Source organism: Vespa mandarinia, chromosome 1 (genome assembly GCF_050613455.1).
Source record: "Vespa mandarinia isolate Hongniang chromosome 1, ASM5061345v1, whole genome shotgun sequence".
In the NCBI taxonomy this organism is placed as follows: domain Eukaryota; kingdom Metazoa; phylum Arthropoda; class Insecta; order Hymenoptera; family Vespidae; genus Vespa; species Vespa mandarinia.
The window spans coordinates 932,501-942,500 of NC_140810.1; the positions used below are offsets into that span (position 1 = coordinate 932,501).

Below are 10,000 nucleotides of genomic sequence, written 5' to 3' on the forward strand. Positions count from 1 at the left end.
TAGGGATTTTTTTACTTTAAGTCGAAACGCGAAGATAAAAAAAAAATGAAAAAGAAAGAAAAGCAAAAAAAAAAACCAGAGAAAAAGAAAAAGAAAGGAAAACTATTCGACGCGGTTCTCTATATATTATTACTAAGATATTTTCAAGACATTTCTGCTCGAGTATGATAAAAAAACATTTTTTATTGGTGGACACCATCTAATGGTATATTATAATAATTATACCAACATTAAGTATATTTGGCCGTTTTAATCGCGTGTTCTCCAATATATTCACGAGAGTATCATAACTCTTGATCTCGAGGGCTCGGTTAATGGGGAAAAAAGAAAAAAAGAAAAAGAAAGAAAAGAATAGAAAAAAGAGCCCAACGACTAGAAATTTAGAAAAAAAAAAAAAAAAAAAGGAAAAAAAGAAAACGATTCTGATCGTACACAAGGAAGGAGAAGAAAAATTTCAATTTTTTAATAATAATATTATAATAACCAGTATCAGCTATGCGAAGCGTGATTCATTGAAATTTTCCTTCGGTGACTTTGTCTTAAAAGGGAAAGACAAAGAAAAAAAAAGGAGAAAAAAAAGAAAAAAAAAAGAAGAGAAAAGACAAAAGTACAAAGTAAAAGTCAACAAAGTCTCATAGACGAATTATAACAAACAACGTGCGATCAGAGTAATTCAGCGATTCATCAATTTATCAAGGAGTCGCTTGCACGTTAGGATAATTCGATAGATGATCCTTGCGCAGATCTCTGCTCTGATAGATCCTAATTCGGTTAAAGAATTTTCGATTCTTAAATACGACGACGATGATTAGAATTAGGAAAAAGAGATAAAGAGAGAGATAGATAGAATTAGTGAATAACGATCGACTTAATAGCTGCCGAAGTATGCTACCACGATAGTTCTACGCTCGTTCGACGTAACGCGTAATAATAATTCTATTTCTTTCGCATATAGATTTATAATCTTCATATATATATATTTTTGTATGTATATATATATATATTTTTTATATAGATCCATTCTTATATTAAACTATGATATTCCCTCTTTGTTCTCAATATATTAATTAGGTATGATATGTTTATTCACAACTTGATGTGAGCGTTTAGAGTTGGAATCTTTCCTGTAATATCATGAAGATAGACTCTTCTATTCGTCTTAAATTTTTTTTTTTTTTTCTGTTTTCTTTAGCAATATAGCGATGTATCGATATAATATTTTGTTAATTTAAGTACGACGCGCTAGATAAAACATTAATTTTTCTATCGATAAACTCTTGCTCTTTCTTCTCATTCCTCGGCTCTGATGGATATATATATATGTATATATATATATATATATATTTATATTTATATTTATATTTATATTTATTTATTTATTTATTTATTTATTTATTTATTTATTTATTTATTTATAATAATTACATATTGATACGCATTATATCCTAGTCATTGTCAGAGAGTTATTTATTAGTGTTCAAAGTTCGAAGAGTTGAATGCGCTCACCTCAGGGCTCTGTTGCTTTATTTTTATAAAAACCAATATCTCAGATTGTGGATGGATAGTTTCTGGCTCGGCGGTTATCTCGTCATAGATAAATGTGCTATTGTTTCGTATGTATATTTTTTTTCAGTTTTTTTTCTTTTTTTTTTTTTTTAAATAATTCTTTACCAGCTCGAGCAATCGTGTATATAATATTTCACGAAAAGACATTAGGAATAAAATGATTCTAAACGTTCGGCTGTTTGACGGAATACCCTGAAGTAAGCCAGCACGATATATATGTATATATATATATATATATACACATATATATATATATATATGTGTAAATATATATAAAGATAATTCACACTATTCTACTTGTCAAGTAATAAAAATAGAGATTGCATAGATTGAGATTCGTAGCAGATTACCTTGAGTGGTACGCCCTATATAGAATATCCTTTCGAGTCTTATAACGTGAGATTCATTCATTCTTTGCTTTTAATATGAATTCATTCTTTTAGGATAATTCATAGCTGCGCTTGCGCGACTGTTTCACCGGAGTATTTCGCACTTTAGCGTACTTCAATACGAGTAACAAACGTTTATATTGCCGTCTAGTTACACACGTCAACTTTGAAATCTTTAAAGACAAAAGGTTAATCAAGAAAACGTAGAAGAGATTTTCTTTTTTTTCTTTTTTCTTTTTTCCTTTTTTTTTTTTTTCTTTTTCTTTTTCAGACGACTTTATGATTCCATCTTCGATATGTCTATGAATTTGGTGTTTCGTTCGCCGGTGTTTCGCGGAATAAAATTTACAAATATGTACTAATATCGCGATATTTCGTTATCCTTAAGGTCTAACGTTTCCCTTTGTCGTCAAAACTTTCAAAGTCCTTATTATACGCTAAAATTCTTAAAACTTTGAGAAGAACACCGATCGGACTCCGAAAGCTTACCCGCGGACTTGATTGCATTATCTTTTCTTCTTCCCTTTTTTTTTTTCTTTTCTTTCCTTTTTTTTCCTTTTTTTTCTTTTTCTTTGTGCTTTCCTCGCATGTCGAATGCAAAAACGTACAAACTTTCGAATCACTTATTGCGACGATGGCATACACGATAATAACTTTAACGCGAAATATCATACCGACATATTGAGTATTTAATTGCGCTCCCAAGGGCGAAATATCGAGTCATTACAATATGTATCGTCAAAGGTACAACTTTTTTTTTTCTCTCTTTATACTTTGAATTCAAACGATTTCCATTTTCCTTCTTCATTCTATCATTTCTCAGTGACGTAACGAAGCGTTACGCGGATTTAGCATATAACCTTTGTATATGTATTGCTTGTACTTCCACTTTAAAACGCCTTTCTCGCCATCGAAACGACTCCCATAAAATCACGAATAAAATGCGATTTATATATACATTATCTTTGTTCCAATATATATATATATATACATACATACATACATATATATATATATATATATATATATATATATATCCATCGCGATAAAGCGACGCAAATAATTTTCATTCTCATATGTGTATGACCCATACCGAGAATGGTTTTGCTTTTATTGCTAATCCGTACCCTCCGTTAAAAAGAAAAGACCAGGAGGATCCTTTCGAAAGATGGTCTGGTCCATCTTGATTCAGATGAGGAAAATCGATGATTTCCGTTCGATCGTATCTCATCGTACCAACGATACGTCATTGTCGTCTACCAGCGAAATCGAGAACGTTTCCTGAATTTTCTATTTGTGCGATGAGCGCTGGAAAGTTAGTATTATCCCGGCAGGAATTATGTGCCCGTGCCGTTTCGATATACGGTCCTGAAACATACCAATTAAATATTTTTCTCTTCTCTCACGTAAAAAAAAAAAAAAAAAAAAATAAAAAGAAAAGATATATATATATGTATATATATTTTTAATATTATTATCAATATCGAAGGGGGGAAAGATGTCAACAAGAATTGCAATTTTATTTCCATAGGAAAAAGGGCAACGTATATACCTCTTCATTGTAGGTCTTCCTCGCACTTGGGAATGTCGAAGATCTCGGCGAAGAGAGGTGGCAGCTTCAGCTTCGTCCAGTTTCTCCTAAACCAATCTAAAAGATTTGCGTGCCTTGCACCAAGCGCCCTGAGTTCCGGTATCCTCTGTGAAACTCCAGATATGCTGGCACAGCCAGACGCCGAGGTTGCTTCTCCACCGGTGCCATTGTGATTTCTTGAAGTTTGCACTCTGAGAGCTTCCAAAAGACGATCCTGAAGCCTCTGGACCGCTTTAACGTCATTAAGACCAGCCCTTTCTCCTAGAAGCACTGCACCCGAAAAGAGACCTAACTCGGCGTCTGTCAGTTGATGAGCGTTTAAAGATGATGTGAATTGCATCAAGGCGGCCACGAAGTCGGGCTAAATTTTATCAAAATTTGGAAAGAAAAAAAAGAAAAAGAAAGAAATCGTAAAATCAATAAATATCATTTGAGTATGAGCATTTGTAAAATTATTATTAGATTTATGAGATGGATAATAATCATAGGGAAGAAAAAAGCGTTACCTCATACATGAGTTCCATTTGTTGCCTGGTGATATATGTACCATCCTCGAAGGTCATCGAGCTATCGGTGGTCATTTTGGAAATGTGACTGAGCCAGACCTCGAAGAAGCCAACCTTTATAAGAATGAGTTGATCGTCCTGCGAGAGGTCGCAGAATCCTGGAACCCTCTTGGCAAATTCTACCACCCTTTGTACCGACGGTGTGACCCTAGTCGCGAATTGTTGCCACAGCCAAATTCTCTGCGATTCAACGGTTTCCGCAGTCGAGGAGGCTGCTTCTGGATCTTCTGGGCTGGCCGGCTGCGAAGAATCACTCGCCTAATCAGCAGGATTACAAAAGAAACACGCATTGCTGCCAATTCCAGCAAAGGATGTCAAAACTTTTGTACTATAATAATTCAACTAATATGTATCTACGATTAGATACTATTCTCATAGAAACAGCTTGAAGAGAAAATTGTATTAACGTATTTTTAGATTTGGATTAGAAAAATGAATTAGAAAAAAAAGAAAGAAAGAAAAAAAAAATCTGATAGAGGACGTATATTTAAATCGACGACTTTAACCTATCGCGTATTCAAGAGAAAAAGATTATTAAAAATTGTCAAAGGCCACTCTCAAAATCAGGTTACACTTGGCGTTCTCCAATATTTGATCTGCCACTGATAATTCTTTTAAGCATATCCACACAAGAAGATCGATACGTCGGACTCATTAAACTATTGAACAACGATGGAGTACCTCGTTAACGAGTACAGAGCTCTTATTTGTTATATTACATCCCCGTTTGCAGGGAAGGCAAAAGCAATGGTCTCTAGGAGATCTGTTAAGTGTCTCACCGGTATTATCATGGGCTTTCGTATAAGACCCCTCGTGGATTCCTCGGTAAAACCGCAATGCGCGTGATGCGCTTGCGACACTTGAAGGATAACATCGTAGACTGCCAACTGCTTAACGTCCGTGTCGGATTGATCAGCTTCAGCGACCGCTGATGGAGGTATTCTTGGCATGGCGTTGCCTCCTTGTCCGTTATTGTTATTATTATTATTATTATTATTATTTTGACTGCTTGTGTTGTTATTGTTGTTGTTATTATTATTGTTATTGTTATTGTTGTTATTGCCAGTGCCAGCGGAAGACGTGAGCTGTTGCACGCCAGTTGTAGTCGTCGATGTGGTCGTCGTCGATGTGGTCGTAGGTACGGAATCTTCGGGGCCTCGTTCTCGCGAACGTTTCGGCACTCTGCCGTATCTGACAGCTGTACAATATATTATATATTTAACATTTATTTTATTATTATTATTATTATTATTAATATTATTATTAATATTATTATTATTAATATTATTATTATTATTATTATTATATTTGCTTTCAGACGAAACACGAAATTTCGATTATAGAAGGGTAATGAGTAATGACCGTAGAACGGTATATGATATATGATATATTTGATTACTTCGTGGGTGGCCGCTAATGGATGTTAATTTTCAAATAAAAGCAAAGAGAGAATACGCGATAATCGACGATAAAAGCTTTTCGCGATACGACAATATATATGTATATATATGTATATATATACATATATATATATATATATCGATGCACGAAAATCGAGATACATTTATATTTGTTATATTTCTATTTCCATGAAAAACAACACTGATTCGCATAAGCTTATTACGTTCAGGAAAAAGGGAACGTGAAGTTTCGACTTAAGCGTCATATGCACATGTATGTTGCTCGATAGAACTTTGACGTTTAATTATGCACGTAACTTTTCTCTCTCTTTCTCTCTCTCTCTCTCTCTCTCTCTCTCTCTCTCTCCCTCTCTCTCTCCCACCACATTTACTTTACCACTCGTTGCTGCCGGCCAACGGAAGCTCGTACAGTATGGTTGACGTCGCGTTGAGATGAGTTTCCGTACTTGAATTTCTAGTTTTCTAATCTAACGATATACATATCTAACATGATAATGAATGATGTCGCTTTATAATAGCAGATTTGAAATAGATCTTTTCTTATCTTTTATATTTTTTAATCGAATGAAAGTCAGTAATAAAAACGTCCTTCGATTTATCTTACACTTATTAAAATGTAACCTTGAAATTAATCGATCGTGAAGTTAAAAAAAATATTGAATAAGAAATATATTTTTCAGGATTAAAACGTTGAAATTATCTGAAGAATATAATTTGTATTATTTTTTGAAAAGAAAAGAAAGAGCACTCGAAATTTTTCTACAATTATATCTAATATAAAACAGGTAACAACTTTGATTAGTTGAATTATAGTTAATCCATGATATCATTATTCTGACGTACGATAATTATCTATAGGAAAGCGGTTTGATTATTTGATCTTATCTCATACTTACAATCCCTGGACATGCCGACAGCTAGGCACTTCTTGAATCTGCAATACTGGCAGCGATTCCGATTTAATCTGATCACCAGACACTTGCCGTCCCTCAGGCACCTATATTCTATCTGCTTTTGTATGCTTCTTCTGAAGAATCCCTATGGATGAAAAACAAGTCTTAAACTGGATAAATCGGATATCATTATAGAGAAATTATTGGAGATCGACGAACAGGAATTTAACGAAGAAAAATATCTATGATGGTTTTGATCTAATATCTATTCATTATCATTTAAAAATTTATAATATAATGAATGATACGTAATGTCTATAGATTTAAATATAAATATAAATCTTAAAAGCACGTACTATATTTCACGATACTTTCTTTTTCCTTGATTATTCGACCACGACTCGAGAATAAAAACTGAATTATGCATTGTATCATTTATCATTAACTCAAACGAGAATGGGGATAATGTCATCACGTCAAAGAAAAAGAAAAAAAAAGAAAAAAAATAAAAAAGAAAAAAAGAATAAAAAAGAAAAAAAAAAAAACCAAAGAAAGAAAAGAAAAGAAAAGAAAAGAAAAAAGGTCATATCGCGGAGAAAGAGTTTATTCAATGCATCGAGATACCAATTCTTAAATATTTCTTTTTACGATTGATCATAAATTTTAACAGGATCCGTGATAGAATTCACTTCCTCCGAAGAGTTTCAGTTCGATATTAAACGTAGTAGTTCAAGTAATCTGGAGTTTGCCTGATCGAATCGGAAATGGAAAGAACATTGGCATCTTCCACTATAGAGAACGGATGAAAATTAATTAGACGAGATTCGTTTCCTAGTTGCTTCAGAAGATGGAAGTAGTCAAATGACATACGTAAGCACAAATACACACAAACACATACACACACAGACAGATACGCGCCCGCACACAGATACGCGCCCGCACACAGATACGCGCCCGCACACGCACATGTATGTATTAAAAAAAAATCTAATAAAATATTAAAGTGTACTTAAGTGGGTATATACTTAAATATGTAAAAGTAGATAAAATTTATTTTCTTAAGAATAATTTAACTATTTGTAGAGGTATTATATTTACATTTGTCATTTGAAAGAAATTATTCTGCCGAGTGTGAAGAATATTCGAAATAAACCTCGTTAGAATTTAAATTAGGGATTCACGATTTAAAAAGACTATCCCCCGACGATGACCCAGTTTCATATTATTAATTCGAGAGTGAAAATTAGTTGAATCTTATCTCAGTTAATCCATTTTTATGGATATTAAAATACTCCAGAAAGGGAAGAAAAGAAAAGAGAGAGAGAGAGAGAGAGAGAGAGAGAGAGAGAGAGAAGAAAATATATGAAATGTATGGAGTTTTACATTTATTACGAATAATTGGGAAACAAAATGGGAACTGTTTGTTTAAATAGAAAATAAATGAAAAGAACTTAATGAGCAGAGAAATAACATTCGACATTTTCAAAGATAAATTATAACAAAATGTTCAATATTAAAACGCAATGATAGATGAATGAAATAATGGGAAATCGTGCGGATATGTCGTTTCCTTTTTCGATTCGAAAACTGAGATCCTCTGTCTATTAACATTGGTATCAATTAATAAAGAGTAAGCATTGGTAATGGTTCGACTGCATTGCTGATGCGTATCCCACGTCCGATATCCTGCAGAGCGCATGGAATATCATGAAACAGCTGCCTGTAATATAGTTCCCCATTCGTGGCAAAAATCAATACTTATGTCACACGCCGTATCAACGTGCGCGTCTATTAAAAGCGCTAAAGAAAATAATAAAATAGAAATGATTCGTCGGAATTGAATGAGGAATGATGAAACATCGTATTTCATACGATCGTTTGTCATTAAAATGATCGAAAATGTAATGTTCGTTCTAAAAAAAAAAAAAAAAAAAAAAAAGGCATCTCGAAAGAAAAATGCAAAAGCAAAGAAAGAAAAAAAGGGAAGGAAAAAAGGAATATCAGAGTAACGCGAAGGTAATAATAAATTTAAAAAGTGAATTATTTCTTACAAAATTCACACACATTGTTAAGTAAAAAAAAAAAAAAAAAAGTCGATGGAGAATGAACACGCGAGATTGGGAACGGTGACTAAGTAAGAACAGTCGCGAAGCTAATATATTTACGTTTTATCGTTTCGTTTAAGAGCAATTCGTTTCAAGTACTTTCGTTCATTGAAATATATGACATGAGCTATAAAATCGATCGAAAGTTTGAAAAAATTTAATCACGTACGAGACGACTCGTATTAACGATTAAATATACAGACGCGAGTGAAAGGTTTAAAAATTATTAATAATTATTTTACTATAATTTTCGTTCCAGTAGGAAAATAGAGAGAGAAAAAAAAAGAAGAAATAAAAACTCGATGCGACAGGTTGCATAATAATTTAAGTGTACGATTTCTTCCGTGAAGAGAGTAGCAGTCAAATATATATATATATATATATATATATATATATATATATATATATATATACACATAGACTGGTTGTGTATGTCGATCGAATGTGACGGGAGTCGCCAGTAGTAAAAGCATCGAGTGGTCGGACAACGTAAAGAAAACCTTAAAACTTTACTTTGACAACTAAAATTGAAAGATTGCTATGGCGATAACAGCTTTCTTTGATATCGAATCAATCATTTATTATCGGATTTTTCTTACGGGCATAAAATGGAATCAAATTTTCATCATAACGCATTACATATTTATTGTATATCGAAATATTTCATTATATTAGATAACTTTGAAAAATTCGAGAAAGACGATGATACTTTTAAATAGAAATTTAAAATATTTTAATTATTAAGAGTTTAACTCGACAAATTCAACAATTCTTAAAATACAAAATTACAAAACATTAACAATAAAATATATCTGTCTCTTATTAATTATATTATCGTTTTATAAACATTGATAAAATTCTTGAAATTTTTAATCGCAAATGTATTAAATGTATTTATATCTCTTTTGGCGTGAAAAGAATCCACTTTAACCGCGGATGAGTTCGTTTTCCATACGTTTATTAAATTTTAATAGTTAAATATCCGTCAGCGGTACCGAATCACGATTACTCTTTTATTATTATTATTATTATATATATATATATATATATATATATATATATACCACTGTCTTTGTCTCTCTCTTTCTCTTTTTTTCTCTTTCTTTCTCTCTCTCTCTCTCTCTCTCTCTCTCTCGAAAATCAAGGAAGAAAGAGGTCTCGCATTTTCGAGCATACTCTCATCATATTGAAAACGTACCATGGAATCGAAAGTTCCGCGTGTGCAACACGTTCAATGTTCACATACATATACAGGCGGAGATGAGATCTTTGTTGATACGTGTATTTGTATGTCTATATATATATATATCATATATATTATATATATATATATATGTATGAGTATGTATGTGTTTGCACGATCGCGAGAATGCACCAATTCACCGTTAACTCTGGCCTTAGGGCTTCCGTGTTTCAATCTCAGACGAGGAGTGCCGCTCGATCAGCGGATATGCATCTCGTGCAAAGCT

The 10,000-nt window shown here is 32.7% G+C and overlaps 1 protein-coding gene across 2 annotated transcripts in view; it reads right to left on the reverse strand.

Annotated features, from left to right (window-relative positions):
• The window catches only part of LOC118446118 (ecdysone-induced protein 78C-like), a 68,890-nt gene that overhangs the window by 1,232 nt on the left and 57,658 nt on the right, over nt 1–10,000 (reverse strand). Inside the window, exons 3-7 of one of the 2 annotated variants that reach the window (XM_035876412.2) lie at nt 6,430–6,571; nt 4,892–5,310; nt 4,053–4,370; nt 3,508–3,907; nt 1–3,323 (exon numbers count right to left, since the gene is read on the reverse strand). The exon at nt 1–3,323 is cut by the window's left edge and continues 1,232 nt beyond it. In XM_035876412.2, coding sequence (XP_035732305.1) covers nt 3,512–3,907; nt 4,053–4,370; nt 4,892–5,310; nt 6,430–6,571 — 1,275 coding nt within the window. In that variant the 3' untranslated portion in view covers nt 1–3,323; nt 3,508–3,511. The remainder of the gene's footprint in view (nt 3,324–3,507; nt 3,908–4,052; nt 4,371–4,891; nt 5,311–6,429; nt 6,572–10,000) is intronic. The other variant, XM_035876413.2, reaches the window with a different exon arrangement.